Here is a 25,163-nt window from a genome sequence, read left to right on the forward strand (position 1 = left end):
CCCTTTGTGCGCGAGCCCGACTCGCACTTGGCCGGTTTTATTATATATAAGAAGATTAGTAGGAAGGATGGATTCTACATTCTTCCAAATGTACAACCTTATGTAACACATAACTATTATGTAATATTTGATAAGCTGTCATATCTGTAGAATGTCTAAATTGTGTACAAATGTGAGTAAAGTTGATACAATTAGTTGTGAACAAACAATGTGCTTCCGGGCTTACTTCCTGTCAGCTCATTGATCTAAATTGACCACGGAATAGGCCCGTGCCCTGGGATAGTGAAGCTGAGTTATCGATAGTTTGATGAATATGTTATCGATAATTTGGAAATAGGAACACAACTATTCACTTCATTACAATTTTACGGTACTCTTGTCTCTTCAGTACAATTACGGTTTGAATTTATTTTTGTAACTTGGAGTAAATAATTTGAACTTATTTTGTGCTATAATGCAGTAGTTTTTAATCCAATCACCAATGCATTCAACCCTGTCTACACTAATATTATAAAGAGGAAAACTTTGTTTGTTTGTTTGTTTGATTGTAATGAATAGGCTCATAAACTACTGGACCGATTTTAAAAATTCTTTCACCATTCGAAAGCTACATTATCCACGAGTAACATAGGCTAGGTTTTATCCCGGAAATCCCGCGGGAACGGGAACTATGCGGGTTTTTCTTTGAAAACGCGGGCGAAGCCGCAGGCGGAAAGCTAGTATTATATAAACATAATATAATAACCTAGGTATATGTAGTCGTTTACTTATAATATTATTGTTACAATAATCCGATGCGTGCCAGTGAAAGTTTTGTACTCAGGAAGGAATTAATCAATAATTAGTTAAAATACATGTATCAGGATATGAACAACGGTTACCATTTCTCCGATAAAACAAAGCAGGAAATGATAACTTTTACTTCGAGACATTATTTAGAGCACAGATTAAACAGCGTTTAGTCTATGGTCGTGAAAGTGGACAGAGACAATGTTTTATTTTGTGTTTATGGACTGTAATGAGACGAAAAGTATAACATTTTAATATTATTTCTAAAATTAATCTTTTGGCGAAGGTTTCGTTATATTCTTAATATGTGTGCTAGAATATTTTACAACAAATACTATGTACCATATACATATTTCCAAAACACATGAAGTAATCATACACGCATGTATCGAATTGAGGAATGTCTTTTAAGTTAAATAAATAAATAAATAATTAATAGATAAATTCCGATCGATCATACAACAAATAGCACTTAGATGCAGGACAATTACGTTCATACTCTAAAGTCAAACGAAGCCGCGGGTCGGAGTTTATCAAGCGTATTGTTGCGGCCATGAATGACATGCAATAATTATTGTGCTAATTACGTATGATATAATAATAGAATTTACAATTAGGTATTTACGTGTTTAACATAATAAAAATGTTGTTTGCAAAAAATGTGCCCATTTTGAAAATAATATGTCTATATATGTATTAGGATCGGGAGTTGCCAGATTTTTTTACTAATAAGAATAAATAGAATAAAATTGTAAGAAAAACCTGCAAGAACTCTTTATTATGACTGAAAACGTAGGTAATAATTCCGAAAGCCAAGGGGCAAATTAAATAATAAAGAAATGGAATACTTCTTGGAAAAGGTAATAGGAAAAACTAATCATACTTAAAACAAAGAACAGATTTTAATTTGTAAAACGATCGTCAATGCTTTGTGCAATTAAATGTATTATAGAGAACTTGTAATTAAATACGCATTCAAACAAAAACATTATTCTAGTAAGAGTCATCAATTGTGTAAGAAGTAAATAAAATAATAAGCAGAGGCTGTAAACCTTTTTTTAGTGAAGGTGCAGGTAATATAATTATCATATAATTAGAAATATAAGTTATTATATTAAGATATTCATAAAAAAAATAGCGTGTAATTTTAATTACACTAAGAAACCAGGAACTTGGCAGAACACTGCTAAACGCTCAGTGCTTATTATGAAGAAACCGTATGTTACGACGAAAATAAATACATGAATAAATTAATTATAACGTGAATTTTATTTATTAATTACATTATAATTATATTATTAAACAGTAAAACTAATACAACCAATAATTCAATCTATATTTTTCTATTAGGTTCGCGACCTCTGCATGCACCGAGCTGCAAGTTCTTAGAAAAACAATACCGATAACGTATCTAAGCTTACGAAATGTTTGTACTAACTGGACCATGCGGACATTAACGTGTCTATTTTATTAGTATTTTATCGAAAATTTAATGGTTTTTGATGGTGCAGTTTTTGTGATAAAATTTTGTAGAAACCTTTTGATGTAAACGCATGAACATACACATTATAAGCCAAATTTAAAATGACGAACAGCATTTTTCGTCATTTCTAACCACTTACCTAAACACAACATAACAGAAAGCTGTGAAATCGGACTCAATTTAAGCGCCAGTCAATTTATTTTATATATGTTTGTATAAAAATAATATAGACTACAAGCCCGCATAGGACAAAAATATGGGTCAAATGAACCACCAGGGGACATATCTAGAACGATAGCAGAGCAAAAAATAATAAGATTCATCACTATGCCGTCACTTGTAAGCTGTCCAACTGAGTGCAGATGAGAATTGAAAAGTACAGGTAGACTCGGTAAATTTTGGTCATATATTTTTGTACGGCATTCTTAACCATCGATAGATCCATTAAAAATAATAAGAAACCGCTCAGTGCCGTACAAAAATGTTGGTCCACCAAGTCGGAATTTTTATTTAATTTCCGAGAGTTACCGGGGGTAAATTTGGTCATTTGACCATGTACGGCATCTGTGTCATACTATTGCTATACTGCTTTTAATCCATTATTCCGCAACGCCGTACAAAAATCATGGGGACAAGGGGAAAAAATCGAGAGTTGCAATCCCCTCTCTTTCCCCACTCCACGGGGTCATTTGACTAAGTACGGCTTCGGTTCCAAAACATTATCTAGCACTCAAAAGTACTATTAAAAGCAATGCCGTCAAAAAATAATTGTTCTTTTAAATGTATACCAATAATCATCTTAATTTCATCGAATTCTTGATATAAAGAGCTGTAAGGTCATTTGACCCTGTACGGGAACTTTTTTTTTAACATGATATTGTAAAATTCAATTGTTGTATAGTATTGCCGTTCAAAAGAAACCGTTCTAAAAAAAGTTATAGAGAAATGCAAAACCAGAAATTTTGTTAAAGTTTAAACATCGTAGATTAATGAAATATAATAGTTTTCTACACTTTAACCGTTGTTTTAAATAGTATTAACATAGATAAATTAGGAAAAAACGATGCCGTACATTTTTGTGCAGACCACATCTTTTAGGCTGATGAAAGCGACGAAAGCTACAATTTTAAGGGTGCTTTATGGCCATTTGATACAGTAAGGCATTAACATATTTTTACCCAACTACGGCAAAGCAAAAGGAGGGTTATGGTTGTTTACAGGTCATGTATGTATATTCATCTATTCCCTCGTAACTTCTAAACTACTTATCAGAATTCGACAAATGACATATCATTAGAAGCGTCTGAATTGTTCACTGGATAACCAGCGACCAGCTAGCTAAAGGCCATATGGGGTTTCACAAAATCTAATGTGGCGCCCTCTAGCGGACAAAACATACAGAGTAAAAAAATAAAGTTAAGATAAATATGCAGTATTTGGTATCATTTGAAAGCGCTTTACTTGTACATTTTGAATATATGTATATATTACTAGCATTTGCTTGTGACTTTACCTGTATTCATGGACTGATTGCATATAATTCACATCTTTTCGTTCATAGCTTTTTTATTAGTTCATCAATTTAACGGAGTCCATTCCACCTGACTCCGACTTTCCAAGGTGATAATTAACCACCTCGAGCTTCTTAATATTAATGTATATTTATATTTTATTATAAAAATATAAAGCAAACATTTCGTTATATGGATTTTTTTCTTTTTCAGATTTTTCCCCTTTGAACCAACGAAAATGTACGGCACATGAAAAAATATTATCTATGCACAAAATACTTTAAAAATAAATTTATTTCGTGTTGTGTCAAATGACCCCCTGGAGTGGGGAAAGAGAGGGGATTATAACTCTCGATTTTTTCCCCTTGTCCCCATGATTTTTGTACGGCGTTGCGGAATAATGGATTAAAAGCAGTATAGCAATAGTATGACACAGATGCCGTACATGGTCAAATGACCAAATTTACCCCCGGTAACTCTCGGAAATTAAATAAAAATTCCGACTTGGTGGACCACCATTTTTGTACGGCACTGAGCGGTTTCTTATTATTTTTAATGGATCTATCGATGGTTAAGAATGCCGTACAAAAATATATGACCAAAATTTACCGAGTCTACCTGTACTTTTCAATTCTCATCTGCACTCAGTTGGACAGCTTACAAGTGACGGCATAGTGATGAATCTTATTTTTTTTTGCTCTGCTATCGTTCTAGATATGTCCCCTGGTGGTTCATTTGACCCATATTTTTGTCCTATGCGGGCTTGTAGTCTAATATAGAATATACTCACCAGATTAACAGTATTGATAGGATCATGTATTAGGATACTAGCTTGTCACCAAGCACGCGACCGTCATGTACTGTTATAATAATATTTTATAACCCGTGTTACATCATGCATACAACAGCGTAACGGAGTTAATTTTAACTCGTGCTATGTTGTAGGTTTATAAGTAACTAGCTTACTGCCCGCGGCTTCGCCCGCTTTGCCTAAAACCTAATAAATTATATACTAAAACTTTCCTCTTGAATCACTCTATCTATTAAAAAAAAACCGCATCAAAATCCGTTGCGTAGTTTTAAAGATTTAAGCATACAAAGGGACATAGGGACAGAGAAAGCGACTTTGTTTTATACTATGTAGACTGTAGTGTAGTGACTATGATATTTTGTTTAACTATTTTGATTTAATATGCTGCATTTTTATAAATCCTATTTATTTTTTAGCACATTTCCTGTCGTTTTAATAACATTTTATTTACAAATTTGACTAAGACAAACAACACAACATTTATTCATTTAAAAAAAGCATTATTTGTGAATATTTCAGCAAAAATTACTTAGTTTTAAACCTATTTATTACCGGCCTAGTTACTAGTAGATAGTTCCTGTAGTACTAATCTTAATACTATTATAAAGGCGAAAGTTTGTATGGATGTATGGATGTATGGATGTATGGATGTATGGATGTATGGATGTTTGTTACTCTTTCACGTAAAAACTACTGAACCGATTACAATGAAATTTAGCACACATATAGAGGGTAACTTGGATTAACACATAGGATAGGTTTTATCCCGGAAATCCCACGGTAACGGGAACTATGCGGGTTTTCCTTTGAAAACGCGGGCGAAGCCGCGGGCGGAAATCTAGTACATAATATTCCTACAGTTACTATGGGAGAAATAAACGTACATGTAAAATATGAATTATTATGCACAACACCGTTTGAATGAACCTTCGGATCCGTGACGTGGGTAAATTAGAGTCGCGGATGTGTGGTTGTGACTTGTGACGTAATGGGTATAGCCTTTGAATATTGGTATTGTTATTATAGTTTATGAATATATTAATATGAGTGCGAAATGTAAGTACTGGCTGTAAAGATAATTCCATTCTTGATAGTTTTAAAAAATGCCTTCTTAAGCCTTTTTACATGTTTAAAAAATTGAGTTGGATTTCGGTGGTATGGAATAGATTAGAGAAATCCAGAGAAAAGTTTGTAAGTCTAGCTTGTATTTATGTTCGAGAGAACAGCTGAACTAGTTTTGATGAGTTTTTATAAAGCGATACATACAAAGCATATTGATCCTTTTCAGTTGTATACAGTATACAGATGGAAAAGTGTATGATAATACAAGCCAGGTATTTTAATTTTCTTTTACTGAATCAAAACCAATGCCAAAAGCTTCAACATACAGGGCATTTAAGAAAACGCATACTATCTCCATCACTCGTTATGGGAATCGAACCTACGCTCTCTCTGCGCACGTACTCTCATTAGACCATCTCTAGAACAATAACCTCTTCACATTAACTCGTGGGATATATGCTTGAAAAGAAATGAACCTTATTAAAAGGGGATAGAGGGGTTACCTATCTTAATCTCGAATTTCAATATTCCGAATATCATAATCCAGAAAACGTTTGGACATTTTTTCATAACCCCGAATTTTAAAATTTCGAAGTTTTGTTTGCCATATAATCGCAACTCCGAATTTCATTTGCCCATTTCTTTATTTGTACGACGTTTTACAATCCAGACGAATGAGTTCCAGACATACGAAATCTAAATGCACAAAATCCAGATGACCGTAATCCATATGCACGAAAGCCAGATTTTTAAAACACAAATTTTTGAAATACAGTTAATTGATATCCAGACAAACAATGTCCAGATTTTTGAAATTCAAATAAACGATATCCAGCAAAACGAAATCCTTCCAGGGGGTCGCAGCACGAACCTAACCTAACCTACTGAATAGATTTTAACACTTTAACCTTTCTGTAATGGGCAAGTAAAACAATAGCGAGTCGGTTCTGGCACTCGCCGGCCGCTGCCGCGGCACGCTCGCTTCGCTCGCTCGGCTCGTGCGTGAGGGGTCACAGTTCAAACCTAACCTAACCTACTGAGTCGAATTTGACACTTAAACCTTTCTGTAATGGGCAAGTAAAACAATAGCGAGTCGGTTCTGGCACTCGCCGGCCGCTGCCGCGGCACGCTCGCTTCGCTCGCTCGGCTCGTGCATGGGGGGTCACACTTCAAACCTAACCTAACCTACTGAGTCGAATTTGACACTTAAACCTTTCTGTAATGGGCAAGTAAAACAATAGCGAGTCGGTTCTGGCGTGGGGGTCGTAGTTCAAACCTAACCTACTGAGTCGACTTTGACACTAAAACCGGTCTGTAATGGACAAGTAAAACAATAAATTTACTTACTAACAATGTTTATTTTCAGTCGATAGTAAAGGTATAATCACGATTGTATGGAAATCAAATAAAAAGATTATGAAAATCTGGCAATAGTTTATCTGTTATACGATTATATGGGAACCAAATAAAAAGATTATGAAAATTTGGCAATAGTTTATTTGGAAAATGGTACGATGGGAAACAAAAAAAAGTATTCTGAGAATCTGGTATAGTGAGATCTGTATTATGAGAATACGGGAAACAAAAAAATACTTTTTAAAAATCTGGTTTTGGTGCATCTGGAAATTGATTCATCTGGGAAATTAAAAAACGAATTTTAAAAATTTGTCATTCATTACATCTGTCTTTTATAAGTTCTAACAACCGTTTTCGGGGTTTTAAGATTCGGGTAATAGAAATTCGAGTTTTTAATAGGTTACCGGATAGAGGTTATTAATATGTAGATTATTAAATTGATTTGTTTGTTTAACACGTGATAAAGATGTTAGGTTTTAATATTCATTTTATTTACTGCTCAATTCGGAGAAATTAATTTGTTTAAGCTGTGTTGTAGCTTAGGATTTGATTTGATTTTAGTATTATTTCAAAACTATTATGATATAGGGTTATCAATTATCATACTCATGTATTAAAGAAATAGTGTTCTAATATATGTAATTCATTAACAATTAAAATACAATAAGAAAACTAAGTCGTAACACAATTTAAATTATGTACCTACTAAGTTTTCATGTAAGTAATAAATCAATTTTAATTATCAAATCTTATATATAAAATTCTCGTGTCACAATGTTAGTCTGCATACTCCTCCGAAACGGGTGGACCGATTCTCATGAATTATAATTTTTTCTGTGCATATCGGGTAAGTCTGAGAATCGGCCAACATCTATTTTTCATATGTACCACGGGCGAAGCCGGGGCGGACCGCTAGTTATATTATAAAATTTAAAATGCATCATGTAAATTGCATATAAATCAAACTTTTTACAATAATCCATCACTTGAACTCGCTACAGACTGTTGACCTTGGGAAAGCATCTCGATTGTTCGACGATGAATGAGAAAGTTCAGTTAAAAAATTCTGCATCCATAGAATGCAGTTCTCGTTAATAGGAACATTATTAACGGTTATAAGAAATAATTTATTCTCTAGATCACGGAATAAAATACCTATAGCTTTTCTTTAAAATTTAATAATAGTTATTGATAAAAAAGTTATTGATCCAGTAGTAAGTACAGTAATCCAAACACAATTTGTTACAAAACATTTAAACACATTTTGTAAACATTACACAATTGATAATTAATTGGTTTCTTGTTTGATAAAATTAAGTATTAACAGACGACACAACATGTAAGTAATTCAAATATGAATTTCTCGTCTCAATACAAGCAGTCATTATTTTTTCAACTCAATCTAGACTGCAAATTGATTAAATCTGGCCTGTAGGTTATTTTTAGATAAGCATCTCATAACACGAAGCAGAAAAAGCCAGTAATAACACATACTACAACGTACGTAGTACTTACTCCCATATACCAATTGCCTGATACTTTTCTATGTTTGAGCGCACTATATTAACTGTAGCACTGTAACTGTATATCACAGATAATATAATACTAGATGTTCTTGTTTGTTATACTAACTGAAGTCCATGGCTTCACTTGTGAGTCCGGGTAAAGGACATAGAATTTTAAATCCAATCTTTATTTGCATGAAAGTAACAAAGATCTATGTTAACAACCTTAGATATTATTTTGTGCTTTCCCGTTTTTATATTAGAAGGATAATATTATTTGATATGCATAGTGAGCTAAAAAGCAGGTGCACTCTCAAACTTGATAACGGATATTGACACCATAGGGAAGATGGTATAGAGTCAGCTAAACGTGCCCTTTGCTCTATTCTCCATGAAGTACTTATTTATGCTTATACTAGCGGTCCCCCTGGCTTCGCCCGTGGTACATATTTACGTTTTCTCTAAGAACCATCCTAGTACTTGAAGGAATATAATAAAAAAAGAATTCAAATCGGACCACCCGTTCACGCGTGATGCTGTGACTAAGGAAAACGGGTTTCATTTTTATAATTATATACATAATATAATATATACTATATAGATCATTACAAGCTCGATATGTACTTAAACATATTAAACTAACTTTGAACGTTTCGATTCCTGTACAAATAGACAAACAAAATTCTGAAATAACTGCCTTTAGCCAACTTGGGCAAATGATTTTGTATTGACAGAAAAGTAATAGAAGTACTTTTGAAAATGTATTATTAAGTATGAAGCTAAGCCGAGCTGTAATTCTTATAATTCAAACTTGGTTCATCACTTTTTAACGAGCGCTTTTGGCTATGCTTTATTACCAACACATGTCTCATATGTTGGTTGACCTTATTTGGCGCTACCGCGGCGTGATTTGATTCATAAATATTTTTATAGCTTCGAAAGTATTTTATATACAGGGTGTCCCACTGTTGGTATACTAAGCTCAATGGAGGTTATAGTTTTGCATACGCTGAGTACGTAAAAAATACTTATAAATTTTTTTTTCAAATAGATGAATTCTTAAAACTCTATGTGTACCTACAGTGTACACCCATTACAAGCAACCCACCCAACATTGCCACGAGCACGTAAGCTATCGTTTAAGATTATGTTTTCATAGACAAAATGCTCACAATAGAGAAGCGGTATATTCCGGCTGCGCGAAACTAGACACGAAAACATGGATTTTCAGGAAAAATTTAACAAAAAATTTTTTACGTCATTTTTTTGTTTAAGTATTTTTTCGTGATCAGTGTATGCAAAACTACAAGTCCCTTCGCGCTTAGTATACCAACAGTGGGACACCCTGTATAGTAGTATGCTGAGCACCAAAAGTATTGGATTCATAACTGATACGATAAATAATAATCTTGATTGTTTTATTTTAGTAACTTTTCCATGTATAAAAATTTCCATCAAATATTCTTTACTTTACTTTTACTATATACAAGACTCATTCTTATCCTTTCGATATTAATTTATGTATAAACATACAGACAGATTCATATTTCAATGATACAAATATAAAAACCGAAAGTACCATACTTCTATGAATAAATACACATGTGTGAGTTTAGTTACCAACCTTTACAAAGCTTAACGATAACCAACTATAGCCCAAACATAATGAACAATAATTGACAGATTCCCAAACTCAATGAGAATCTGACAATGAAACTAAATATTAATTAGCGATAACCCAGTGAGATAGGGCGATAACAAAGATGGGAACATTACGGGGCTGATGAAAGCGGGGACCGTGGGATGTGACCGAGATTGCTTCCATGCCAAAGATTTTCCATGCTACAGGGAAACATTTTCAAATTAGTGTGGAAATACTCCCAATTGAAGGTCTGGAAGGTCGGATAATCTTGGGAGCATTACGGGGCTGATGAAAGCGGGGACTGTGGGATGTGACCAAGATTGCTACCATACCTAATTCTTTCCATCTAGAGGGAACATTTCTGACCAGATTCGTGTGGAAATCGTCCCTTAAAGGTCCAAAACTTAAGGGAAATTCAAGTTTTTGCATAAAAAACATTCTAAAAATCATGGACTGAGGCTGGTAACATAGAAAATTAAACATTTCCAAGTATGGTATTTTAAAGTTGCAATGACGAATGGAACACATTTAGGCTAGATTAGAATTTAATAAACTCAGTCATTACGAGTACAAATAGACATAAATTATATACTAAAATACCTATAGAACCTGCAATTTTTTATCAAAACTGTACCCAAAATATAGGTCTGTTAAAGCGTTATAATGCCAAAAAGGCAAAAGGACGTGGGAAGTATTTTATAGCATAAAAGCCCCCGCAAACCCATGTTTGGATAATTGCCAAACGGTTAGTAAGATAAGGAGAGTAAATATCGTATATTGATGATATATCATTAAGCACACATTGGGCTTCCTGTACGGGAGCTTGGGGAAGATATTGTATTTGACAGTTATAAGTATTACTAGTTGATGTAATGTTATACTCAGTGGATATAAAGCTATATCCGCTTTGCCAAATTTACAAATTGTCTTTTAACGTTTCTACATGTTCTACATTAATATTGAGATCAGCCCCCCTAGACAAGTGGCTTTCTATTAGCGTAAAGTTGAATAGAATAGATTATGAATGTATGAGATTGACGTAATCAATCGTCGTCGTCGTCGTAATCAAACGTCAATCTCATACATTCATAATCTATTCTATTCAATTTTACGCTAATAGAAAGCCACTTGTCTAGGGGGGCAGATCTCAAAGAAGTTAGGATAGCCGGCTGCCGAACGACACAATATAGTATTGTCGTAACCCAAAAGTTGTTTTTTATACATTTAAATAATAAATATCTGATAAAATAAAATAGTATAATCATACAATCGAATAGTAATAAATAAAAGATGCAAAGACAATTCAAAGACAAAGATAATATTTGGAAGTCGACATTTCGAAACACATTTCTTCTCTCTGTATTTCGAAATGTTAGAGCCTATTCACAGATCGGTGATTAATACACACAAATTGTTTCTAATATTTCCCAGACATTAAGCTTATTATATTCGAGTTTCCGTCATTACTGTGAAAGTAAAACAGAGAAAGGCAATTAAAATGGTTCACAAGGTTAATGTTGCGATTGTGATTAGAGAACAATATTGTTCCAAGATTTCATTCACTTTCAGCTACATTAAGAGATAATAGTTAACTATTTTATAAACATAGAAATACAAATTGATGCTCGCTACGAACCAATGCAATTAAATTACCTGGGAGCGAAAAATAAAGAAATTATCATTCGATTATTCAAATAATGTTTCAGAAGATTATCATATAAAAATAAAATTACAGAATTCAATTAATATCGTCCGCTAGAACAAGGTTAGAATTTACTTGACACTATCAAATGGTTATCCTCTTGCCATCACAGAAGAATAAAAAAAAGGCAAGAACAGATACGACAAATGTAGCATATAAATGCAATTACAAGATTTTGAGAACATAACCAATTGAATTCTATTTAGCCACTTTATTGTTTTAATTAAACGAGATTTTTTTTAAGTTCCTCTGTCAGCATAATCTGTTTATTTAATTCTTTATGAACACTTAGTTCTATGGTTGAAACGGATAAAGGTCCCTAGTCGAGTATTAAATAAACATTAGTAAGAGGAAAGCCATAATAACAAAATAAACAATGTTAGCAAGCTAAATTATTGCTTTACCGCACACGAAGAGAAAATGTGAGGATAGAACTTAGAAATTATTATAAGAGTTTGTATTTTCAAACTTTAAAAAGACGTTTCTAGAAAAATATAAAAAAATCAAACTGTGATTAAAAATGGAAGTAAAATTATAATCCAATTGAGAATTGAGAACCTCCTCCTTTTTTTGAAGTCGGTAAAAAACATATCCATAACTTTCCTAATTCCTTTCAATAATTTTCCGCAGTATTATTTGAGGCACACATACATAGTTTAAATTGAAACAACAACAAAATAATACACTTTTGAACATTTCTCAACACCGTGGGTGTTTCCTTAGCTAGACGTTCAGCCAAATTTCACAAAGCTCGTTAAATCAACGCATTGACCAACCTATTGTACACATATTTTATAGTCCATTATTAGCATTGCAATGTTGCCATTAATTCGGCCGATTCACAACTAACTGTTATTATTTATCGGTTGAGTGCACTATGATGCAATGTATGTGGTTTAATTGTGGCATTGTGGCTTGAAACATAGATGCACTGAGAGGTATGAGTACATTGATACGGTTGTGAGGATGTATCGTAACTCGTATAACGCTTTTGTTTTAGATAATGCATCTGGCAATAAATGAAAAAAGAATCTAAGCTTCTAAACCTCGGACCTCTCATAAGGGCACAAAAATTTAAAGCTAATCCCATAAGTACTTCGATATTGCCAAAATCGGAAACCAGAAAATAAATTCTGAATACCGAAACAGAAAAAACAAAATGAGCTATCCAGAGAGAACAGACTATGTGTACAAAATTGAAATGTTGCTTGATAAAAATCTATTATGTCAGTTTTATTCAAGGCAAGCTGTTACAACTAAATCTACATTCATTACTAAGCCAAATGTATGTAAAACGTGTATTTTTGTAACATACCGTTCTATTAGACAGGTCACCAACAGAGTCGTGTCTGTGCTCCAGGCTGCCGAGGCTGCAGCAGGACGCGGAGGACGACAGGCTGACGGAGTCGGCGCGGGCGCGGTGCGGGGACACCGCTACGTGTTTCAACATGCCTTTACCTGGGGGAGATGAGGATTGGTTAAAACGTTTATTTATACAATAACTTCTAGAAGCATAACATTTATTCAATTAGACATCTAGAAGCGCTTTTGAATTGTAAGAACATAGTACATAGTTAGAAGCAAGATGTATGAATTGTAGTCTGATTAGAATTGGAGGCTTGTGTGTGGTGTATATATTTTTAGAAACTGGTATTGTCTGGTGTTTTTTTTTTTTTTTTTTTTGTAAAGGCACCCGCCATCACAGGGTGTTCGCGCCACCTCTGGAATATTGTCCAGAGACATTATTTTCATTTATTATTTGTTTACAAATACATAATTTTCAGCCACATAATAAATTAAAAATAAAATTATTACTAAATTAAAAATATTACAAATACAAAGTCAAAGATATTAAAATACTGGGTATTGTCTGGTGTTAAGAACTAGTGCTCAGTCGAAATCGCAATGAAATCATTAATTGCTATTAAGAATTAGGTAAATGTGGTATGAAATCATGATCAGGAATGAAATAATACAAAATTATTGAAGTAGACATAGTTTTATTCGTTTAATCGAGTGGAACAACAATAAATAGAATAATAGCGCATTTTCCTCATAGAAACAATGAAATACTAAATCAAAAACATTGGAAAATAACCGAATAGTGTTCACTTACATTACAAATGCAATGGTATAAAAACATACCAAGTAATTTTTACTTCAATGCCAAATTAGTTAATATTCCTTTTCAATATTTATTTAGCATATGCCTGATGTTTTCAATTACTTTGGAACAAACCTTTAAGCTAATATTAGCGCACGTGCTTCCATTTTGTTTGGTTAGGCCGGTTCTGAGAACAGCCTACCTGATTGTGGTCTGGTCTAAGGGTTGCTTGGTGTTAAGTGTGAAATATCTTAGGTTTATTTATTTGTCATGGTAATTGTTTTGTCGTGGTGTTTAAAAGTAACTAAAATATGTAGAACGAGAAGTATAATACATATAATGATAGTGACAAGAGTTTAAAAATAATAGTGCTAAACTTTGAGTTTTATTTTGTTTCATCCAGATTTAGAAATTATACCAACATATTGTGCTTTTTTTGAAAACATTTAATTTTTTGGTTATGCCTGAGAATATGTCAGTCCTAATCGTCATCTTATAACGATCAAGTAATTATATTAGCGTAAGGGCTGATTTTTCAATCCTTGGATAAAACTTATTCGTCGAATAATGTATAAAACGACCATTTTAAAAACACATTGTAATTGTCCGTATTTGACAGTTTACGTGACATTTTAATATTATCGTGTAATACTTTATTATTGGACGGATAAGTTTTAACCGAGCATTGAAAATTCGGCCCTAACTAAATGAAATCGATCCAATAAGATAAACCCATAACTGATTTAAATGGATGTGAAAGTAACTTTTGGTTTATGTTTTTATGGCTGCATAAATGCAGAGGTAGAGAATGCATATATTTAACTATAGTATTATATTATCTGTGCCTTGAACGTAATACAATAAGGGCCTGAATAAAGGATGGAAATTCAGTTGAATTTTTTTTAGTGATGCTGTAAAGTTCTCGAAAAGCTATTAATAATAATCCTAATAGCATACACGTCTTCGGTACAGATTCTAAGGCCACTACATAATTTATTGAAAACGGGTTACATAGCATAGTAATTTTACCATTATATTCACAAAAGTGGTAATTACGAAAGGTCGTCAGTGGGCGGCATCCGGACGCATCTGCTGAACAATTGGTAGCCTACGTCATCTGTATACTGCAATGTGTTAACATGGCCACAGATATTCTTTACTAATATAAAGCTGAAGAGTTTGTTTGGTTGAACGCGCTAATCTCAGGAAACGCAAAAATTTAAAAACTGTTAGATAGTCCATTTATCGAGGGAGGGCTTTATATCATCACGCTAAGACCAATAGGAGCGAAGCAATGTGGATAAAACCACGGGACACAGCTATTATAATACTATAGAGTATAGACTATGCATAATAGGCATGGGTTACATTTTTTGTGGCAAGAAAACATAACTATATGCCAGTAAAATAAAAGGGTTATAATTGTAAGGCTACGTCATATGTCTGCATGCAATGTGGTGTTAGTATGGTCACAGATTAGAGAATAGTTACTTCGGTATGGTGTTAGCGTGTCTGGTCTGTAGTAATCGTAAAGGAAACTAAATTGCTAAAAAAATTAAAACTAATTGTAAATATTGCGCGATTTCGATTTAAAAGTTGAAAACTTAGCTGCTCAAGATAAACGTCTAATAATTAATTATGTATTATGTAATTTTAAACAAATTTTAAACCGCAAATTGTAGGCGTGGTTTTAGCTTAAAATACCATCTTTGTTGATAAAGCTACAGACTATATAATATATCCACAAACACACAATCCAATGGTTTTATTACAATAAATTATTCTCGATAATTTTCTGTAATTACTTTTTATACGATAGAATGTGAAGTACATAAAAGTATGTACGATTGGCAATACAATTTCTAATAAAAGATCAAACAGGAACCGGTACAGATATTCGATATCATTGAATCAACGGACATACCGATTTCCGAAGCGAGAGATGTAACTCGGCACGTTATAGAGAAATTAAAGTACATATAACATATTGATTTATATTTTATACCTACTTTGTATTATGAATCAGAAATTGAATGATATTGTTAATTCAATGTGTAAATGCATAAGTACAGTTGTTTTACAAAAAAGTGCATGTGTACCGAGCACACGTGTCAGAAGTGAAACTTCTTTGACAAGATTCAAAGATACCAAAATCGCAGCCTTACTACATGACGTGATGGTATTGTTATGACGCCACCTTGAAATTTTACTCTCAACGCGCCTAGAGAAGTTTCACTTCAATAAAAAAATGTTGTGTGGTTTTATGAAACCACGGCAAAAGTGAAACTGTTCGAGCGGTTCCGAACACTGCTTTGCGTAGCGCATGTCGCGTGTCGGTCGGCTGCCGAGTAGGTATACCTACTCGGCAGCCGCGATACACGCGACATGCGCTACACAGACCAAAAAGTTTGAGACGATGTAATACCTAAAAGTTTCACTTTAATAATTTTGTTTATATCATTTGCAAATTTATTAAACTACTAGCTTCCGCCCGCGACTCCGTCCGCGCGGATGTCGGTCTTCGCGTGGATGGTTTATTTCTCCATTTTGAGTAACTCTGACAATGACATCTTATAAATATCTATTGGACCCAAATACGGCTAGGCCTATAATAATACGCAACGTGTGTTCGCGGTTCTACAGAACAACGTCTATGGATAAAACTGAAAAATTAAGATTAATTTTTTTTTACGTATTTTTCCAGGATAAAAAGTATCCTATTTTACGCCCAGGATAATAAGGTATAATTATACCAAAATTCATCGAAATCGAACCGTTAGTTTTTACGTGATGCCTGAACATACAGACAGACAGACAGACAGACAGACAGACAGACAAAAATTTTTTTAATCACATATTTGGGTTTGGTATCGATCCAGTAACACCCCCTGCTATTTATTTTTTCAATATTTTCAATGTACAGAATTGACCCTTCTACAGATTTATTATATGTATAGACTATAATAGGTGTAGGCTTCGTAGGCGTTTTTTTTTAATATTGATTTAACCAATAATTTATTTACATGGAAACATAGGTCAAATCCTTTACAATAACATAAATCACGAACAACAAAAACCATTAAATCCAAAAAAAAAATCAAAATCTATATCCTTGTCGTACATGGGAAACAACAAAAATCGAGTTATTCCTAAACTAAGGTTTAGCCCACGTGTGAACGAATGTCGTAATATATACAACCATGAGTTTATTTGCATGACCCAATTTGGCACAGCTTCAGATGTTAATCATATGTTTCGATAACCGTGTCAATAAAGTATGATAGATAACCCGTTTTTTTATAAACGCTTGGTGTAGGTTTTGGAATAATTTCCGCGTGGAATTATCTTATTATTTCACCAATATTCAATCATTATGTGCGCATTTAAAAATGTACGCATTTTTACCTTAAAATTATTATTTAGAATGTTCTTCTTCTAAGTTTCATCTTTATCGCAATTATTCCAATATTGTAAGTTTTATAGTTGTAGTAAAAGCACTTTTTATGTCATTGAAGACCCCCATATATAATCGAAACAATACTACGTACATACTGACATACATAATCATAACAACAGAGATCAAAGATTACAGAAACTATTGTATATTAAACTATTAAGATTAATTAACAGTTTATGAGACATCGTTATTGTTTTCTAATCGATCAGCTAAACGCGTACAATAAAAGAATTGCGTATCTATATTTCTCAATATAAATAATGCGTTATTTTTAATTGAACAGTAATGTTAAACTAATCATGTGCAACGATTGACCGCTATTGAAACACAGTTGTTGTAATTCAAATGTTAATGTTTTGATGAAGAAATATGCACAATATGCGTATGTTGGTTCAGAAGTAATGTATTGAAATAGCACTTAATTTGATATGATTTATTATATACTTCAACTGTAAGGCATAGCTTTAAAAAGGTGAACATAATGACAAACCGCCTTCAAATTATTATCAGAACTTAACCAAATTTGAATGGGACTTCAAGGCGGGCACCAGCTTTTATTAGAGACGAGAAGCTCCTCCGTTCTTTGATGTTGGTTGAAAAATAAACGATACAACATATTTTTAAATAATATAATAACCCTAATCAATAATGTACAGGTTGATTTAGTATCAAAAATTCGTACCTTTAACTTTAAACGTCTGTACCAAAGAAAATATGTGAACTATTTATTCTTCAAACAGCAGTCAAAACATGCCAAACAAATCCCACTTTTCAAACACGATCGGAATGTTGGAATTGAAAATTGATTGGGTATACATCGTAAACTTCGAAATGGCGTTGCAATCAATGTCAATGCTGTTTGCATTGCATATTTGTTTAGTTTGGCTTTGAAAGCAACTGTTCACAGAATGAAATGAGTAAATATAGATTTTTATACGCGGTCGAATGAAATTTTATGGCGAGGTTTGTTTCTTCTTAATATGAAATTTGTTGTCTATGGTGAACTAGATTCTGATTTTTTTATCTGTTGTTTTTGTTGATTATTTCATTTCTATAGATCTATGGTGAACGTATATTCTGTATTTTTTATCTGTTGTTTTTTGTTGATTATTCATTTCTGTATTAGATTCGTATTTGTGTATAAATATGCATATAACACTGTTTAGTTTATCTGCCGAGCTAAATTTACAAATTTCGACTAAAGCTCATATGCGTTACACTTTAGTTGTCGCTTAGAGAATAGGTTTTCATTCAAATTTGTAAACAAATGTATACAAATATTAAAATCCAAGACATGATGTTAAATTTTACGATCATCTATTTATAAGTCGGGTTAATTAATTCGAGAATTTGTGGAGGAAATCGTAAATGGTCGTACGGGACATGTTTACGAAACAGTTGATATTTAGCCCGTTAAAGTATGAAATGTATTTTTATTTCATAATAAACTTTGAAGGCGTACATTAGATTAATGTATGAATATTTGGTTAAAAGTTTTTGGATATAGAGTATAGGAGTATGGAGTTCGTATTTCGAAAAGTTTTGAAATAAATTCATATTTATTATGACGTTATAAATATTTTAAAAACATTTGCAGCATGGAAATTCCAATTTCAAAACTTGTCACGCGTGTCCTTAACTTAATCTAAGATATTATTGGCCAATACTTTCATTTAAAAATCGAATAAATCTCATTCGATAGATAAAACATAGATAATATAAACATTAGTCCAATTAATAGCACAATTAGCGCTTTAAGAATGACCGGATTTTAATGATATTTAATTTGATTGACTTGTTTGTAACCCGGAAATAAAATAGCTATAAAAAGCACAAATAAATTAATCAATAACATAGGTATGCTTGTCCAAATCCATTTTCCAATCGCATTAAGTATTTATCTTTAATTATATATTAAGCTCCAAAGTCCAAGCTCCAAACATATGCGTCATGCATACATCTGCATGTAAGTTGTCTAGACCAGCCGTTCTCAACCTGGGGTCCAACAAAAACAATAATTCAATATTTTTTTTTAAATAATATACGTAGATTGACCTATGTGTGTACTAATTTTTTAAATAAGTTCTTTAGTGGTCCGCAGATCATGGTAAGGTGGCGCTAGAGGTCCGCCTTTAGAAAAGGTTGGGAAAGGCTGGTCTAGACACACTTTTATTCGGTTCGCACGACGCAAGGCCACAGAAGGCTTCACATATTTTTGCAAAAGTTCTGTATCCGCTATTTATATATTTATGCTATTTATTTGCAATGGAATATTTAAATAGTTCAAGGAATGTTGAATACATCGGATGTTAAGTAACTCAGCCCAGATTGACGTAGGCTGTAGATAAACGTATCTACAGGTTACGTCAATCTCATACATTCGTAGTCTATTCTATTGAACGCTACGCTAACAGAAAGCCACTTGACTAGGGGGGCAGGATGTGACACCGTTATGAGGAATCTAGACGCTCAATAATTGACCCTTAACTTTATGTATGACTAGTTTGAGCCCGCGGCTTCGCCCACGTTTTCAAAGGAAAACCCGCATAGTTCCCGTTCCCGGTGGGATTTAGGGGATAAAACCTATCCTATGTGTTCCAAGTTACCAACTATATGTGTGCTAAATTTCTTTGTAAGCGGTTCAGTAGAATTTGCGTGAAAGAGTAACAAACACACACACACAAACTTTCGCATTTATAATATTAGTAGGATATTTACCGACTATTAGTCTGATGAATAGATATAATGATTAGTATTACTAGATAGATATAAATTATAAATTAAATATCTTTGAACCCAAATAATTATTTCCTGTATGTGTATAATCTGTCCAATTTAATCCTTCATTTATAGTCTTGTTTTTATGTCAGTTTTTTTTTAAAAATGGCAAGAAATGAAATATTATTGATGAGATGAAACAACAAATATGGTGTTATCGAGATCTCTCGATAACACCATATTTGTTGAGATGTAATATTCACTACAAAAAAACTTAGGTGTTACCTGTTAGCTGCTAAAAGGTACGTATAAGCATGATTCAGCATGAAGGTACAAGGGCTAAAATAGCAATTTTGAAGCTATGCAGCCGATTTAACAATTTGGGTCGCAGAGCATCCTCACAATTGATTAATGTCCGCAATTGAACATAGCACACATGAATCATTCTTAAGATATTGACCAAGATGCTATTATTATCTCTATTTTCTTAGCTTTTTAAATAAAAATATGTGTACCAATTCATTTAGCGAAATAAAATGAGTGTAGCTAATTTTTGGCGCAATGACTCGTCAATGGAATGTCAGATTATCGGACATCCTGTACAAAAAAGTTCATTATCAGTCTATAATTTTAGCTTAAATTTTAGTATTAAAAATATACAAACTGAATTGGCTGTTTATAAAAAAAAACTTTATTTAATAAATGGCATACAAAACCGAATTCTTTTTTTAAATGAAAAAGATAATATTTGAAGTTTAATATAATATATCAGCCAGTACACAATATTAACAAGGTGTTATTTCATTTGTTATACGTATGTTAATAATTTAAACAAATATTCATTTATATTAAAACATAATTTAATATTACAATAAAATGCCACCATTAAAAAAAGTAAAGAACGAAAAGAATTTCCCGCCTAAAAATCGAACTCTGTAATTGTTTAAAAATATTACCAACACGAGGTCATTGTACTTGATATAAAGCTGTGTACACACTCGCGTGCGAGGCATATTGAGTTACCGCAAGCTTGTATGTTGCAAATAAAGCACGATTATATGAGATGTTATTTAAACATTAATCCGATACCGATTGCCGATACGTGTATGAAATTACGGAAGTGCATTTGCCCTTTTGTGCAATTATTTTTAATTTAGATATATAGATTTATACTATACTTACAATCATTTAGAATTATGCCAAAATGTGAGTAAAACAAATTTTGGGTCTTGTTCCCTATAATATGTAAATAATAAAATAATAGTATTTCTCTTAAATTAATGAATACATTTTAATGATCATCCAAATTATAGGCATGCAAATCAGGTTTACAAAATGATAATTCAAACGACGGAAGTCTGTCTGTACGGTCTGTACGTATGTTAGCAAAAACAAACGGGTGTCATACAAATACGTAAACGGGATCTGAATATTAATATAATTTTGGTTACCAATGTATTAGTCACGGAAGGAAACTTTTGATGACACCATAAATGTGTATAAATTCGTGTAACTAATTAATATTAAATATTCATACTATATTTAAAATTAATTCATCAAAAATTACCCAAAAATGTATAACACTCATCTTGTGAAAACTGACCAAAATATTATAAAACATTTACGACTAGTATGAACCTGCCCTAAAAAATTACTTGCATTCTTTATTTATTATTCTCTATAGTTATTTTAGATCTCACAAAACCTTCCAACAATTAACAGTAATCAACAAAAACATGATTAATTCGAAACGCGACCCATTCACACTCCGACGATAATTATTATCTATAGCTATGGGAAGACGCCCAGCAAAATCGTTTGTTGAATATTCGATTTATTATTTTTCTAATATACAATATATTTACATCTTATTCAAATACGTACTGTTTTCTAATTTCATAGGAGATGTGATTTTATTAATTAATTATATTTTCCAAAATAGGTATCCATTATTTTTTCTTATACCGGTGGATTAAAAACAGATTACAATCCATTGTGCTCGTTCGAAAATTCAATTAATCTGAATCGTAAAAAAAAATATTCGAATAGGAGATAAAAATTCCTGAACGAAATTAAATGTACACGCTCCGTTGCATCAGAGGTATTTATCTGAATATTAACACCGATACGCACGACCGATACTCTATTTTCTAGTTATAAATCGTTATTGGAGTCATTACTGACACATAAAAGTGAAAATAGTTTGCATTATATGCGAGCAATTTGTCTATGGCAATGCGAATATCTGTTGCTCTTTTGACACTGACAGATTAAAAAGAGCGCCAAAATTGTTTGGCGGGAAACTGTAAGTTTTATGATGAAGTTTACTGTGAAATTAAAAGAAAATCATGCTCCTATTATTCTTATTTTCCTTTATAAAATATAGAAATTACATAAAATATAGAAAAGCCATCGACTATTCACCATGATTTTATAGCACAGATAAAATAAGCTATTGTTAGTACAGATTATGAAAGCGCTATTACTATTCGTACCACGGTATCTCGCATTTGATAAACCAGTCGCGTCATGGGAAATTCAACCGTTTGTCTGTACATTGAAGGTCATTGTCGAGATTAGCTGGCGTAAAAAGTCAAGCTATTGTCCCCTGTGTACAGGATGAAATACTAATGAAGGCGTTTGCAATATATCTGCGTCGATTCCAAGAAGAGAATGAACTTTAGAGGCCTTGAAAGGGCTGTGCAAAGACAATATAAAATAAAAACCGGCCAAGTGCGAGTCGGGCTCGCGCACAAAGGGTTCCGTAGCAGCAAATATAATAAATTACAGTTAAATCAACCTATCTCAAAAACTATAAGAGATACTTTGATCAAACCAAAAATCGTTGAAAGAGTTAATTAGCATGCATCACCTCTATTTTTTTTAGAATTTTATACCCCGTAGTTATAAAAATAGAGGGGGGGGGACATACTTTTTACGACTTTGAGAGCTGATATCTCAAAAACCGTTCACTTTAAGAAAAATGTTTTTTAGAAAACTTTATATCATTTTAAAAGACCTTTCCATTGATACCCCACACGGGTATGTACATCGAAAAAAAAAATTTCATCCCTCAGTTACATGTATGGGGGGCCCCACCCCCAATTCTTTTTTTTACTATTTAGTGTCATATTTTTGTAGCGGTTCATACAACACATATTCCCATCAAATTTCATCACTGTAGTACTTATAGTTTCCGAGTAAATCGGCTGTGACAGACGGACAGACGGACAGACGGACAGACGGACATGACGAAACTATAAGGGTTCCGTTTTTGCCATTTTGGCTACGGAACCCTAAAAAAAGGATACCTAACTATTTTCTTTATAGAGACAGCCAAAACTTGCCAACTGTAATTGTATTTAGAGAAAAAAAGTTCCTAACTAATAGACATGACCCATATACAATATACATATTTATAAATTCACTCACACCTCGATAAGTATATTATTATCGCACCCACACATACACACAACAGCACAGCAACATTTCTCATAAAATTATATCATTTCATAATATCTTCATACAAAATGCAATAACTCAAACGAACAGACACCTTAGTCCTTACATATTAATAATTAATACGTGCATTCCAATATACAGGTTTATTTTTTCTCAAACAATAACAAGACAGTGATTAAACGGCCATGTCCTCTGATTCTCACGGTGTTTTTATAAGTCTACAGATAAAATCCCGTTTTGCCTTATCTGTGCTAATAATAACCAGTAAAGAAAGCGTTTGTTATATGTTATTTTATAAGGTACATGTTCCTTTTATGGCTTTCCATTTTTATTGCATTTGAAAATGTATTTTCATTGTACAGTGAAAGTTTATTTCCTTCGTGTTACGGTCATGTGAAATATTATAACGTTTAATGTTAAAATTTACAATGTTTTTTAAGCTATTGCATAGCTTCTATCGCGGGCCTTGAGCGCGGGGACCGAATCCAGAAATTACGTAACGAAAAAACCTCACGCTCCCCACTCCGACGGGCACGGAGGTGTGGCTTGAAGGCATGCTATGCAATAGCTTTACCGCGGCAGTCCTCGAGTGCCACACGTCTTTTTTTATTAATTGATTGGTGAAATATGCTTTAATAAATTAATTAGCCATTACAATCGTTTAAAAATGTAAAAAGAACATTAAAAATAATTTCCTATTTTAATAAACTGTAATTTATAACATATTAAATAAATCAAATGCATTAATTTATATGTGCAATATTATACACTTTCGAATACTAAACGACAAATAATTATCGAAACAAAAAATCGTAATTACGGACAGCAATTTTTCTTGAAACATCGTTTATAACGTAATTCTAGCGATCACTAGCGATTAACTTTCTACGCTTATTTCACTTAAAAAACGATTTTTGTCGTATAAATATCTTTGTCTTGCATTATTCGTATATTGATATTTTTATTTAGAACAATAACTAAATAATTCACAATAAGCTTACTGCTGAAAGGTGGCAAATTGGGAATTCAAGGAACTCATTGTTGATTTATTAAAAGCACATTTTGATGGATATTATTTTAGAAATTACTCCGACGTACATATCTTAGATACTCTATTAAGGATTATTTTTAATAAACACTAGCGGCCCGTCTCGGCTTCGCCCGTGGTACATATTTCGCAATAAAAGCCTATGTTCTTTCTCAGGGTCTAAAGATTATCTGTGCCAAATTTCATCAAAATCGGTCCAGTAGTTTATGCGTGAAAACCATACATACATACGAACCTTTCCTCTTTATAATATTAGTATAGAAGTATAGATAAATCATCCCAATCTTTCTATACTGTGATCTATTCATAGTCATTTATCCAAGAAGCTCAAAACAATACAGATAATAATTTCAAAGGGAAATTTAACTTTTACATGTCGCCATTAAAAGTTACAATGTCATTATTAGATTGAACTTTCTTCGGTGCATGATGGAGGATGTAATATACATAATCATATTGTTTGAGAAAGCTGTAATTCTTGTGTTGTTTCCATCTTTTATTTATTTAAAAAGA

At 32.7% G+C, this 25,163-nt stretch overlaps 1 protein-coding gene across 1 annotated transcript in view; it reads right to left on the bottom strand.

Moving 5' to 3' along the window:
* rau (RA domain-containing protein rau) overlaps positions 1-25,163 on the bottom strand; it is a 71,005-nt gene that overhangs the window by 28,095 nt on the left and 17,747 nt on the right. The window contains exon 2 of the mRNA XM_089701718.1: positions 13,177-13,319. Within this exon, the coding sequence (XP_089557844.1) occupies positions 13,177-13,311 (135 nt within the window). The 5' untranslated portion in view covers positions 13,312-13,319. The remainder of the gene's footprint in view (positions 1-13,176; positions 13,320-25,163) is intronic.

The sequence above is a fragment of the Colias philodice genome, chromosome 2 (assembly GCF_061535455.1).
Source record: "Colias philodice isolate Cphi_HAF_F1 chromosome 2, ilColPhil1 Martin Lab GWU primary, whole genome shotgun sequence".
Lineage (NCBI taxonomy): Eukaryota > Metazoa > Arthropoda > Insecta > Lepidoptera > Pieridae > Colias > Colias philodice.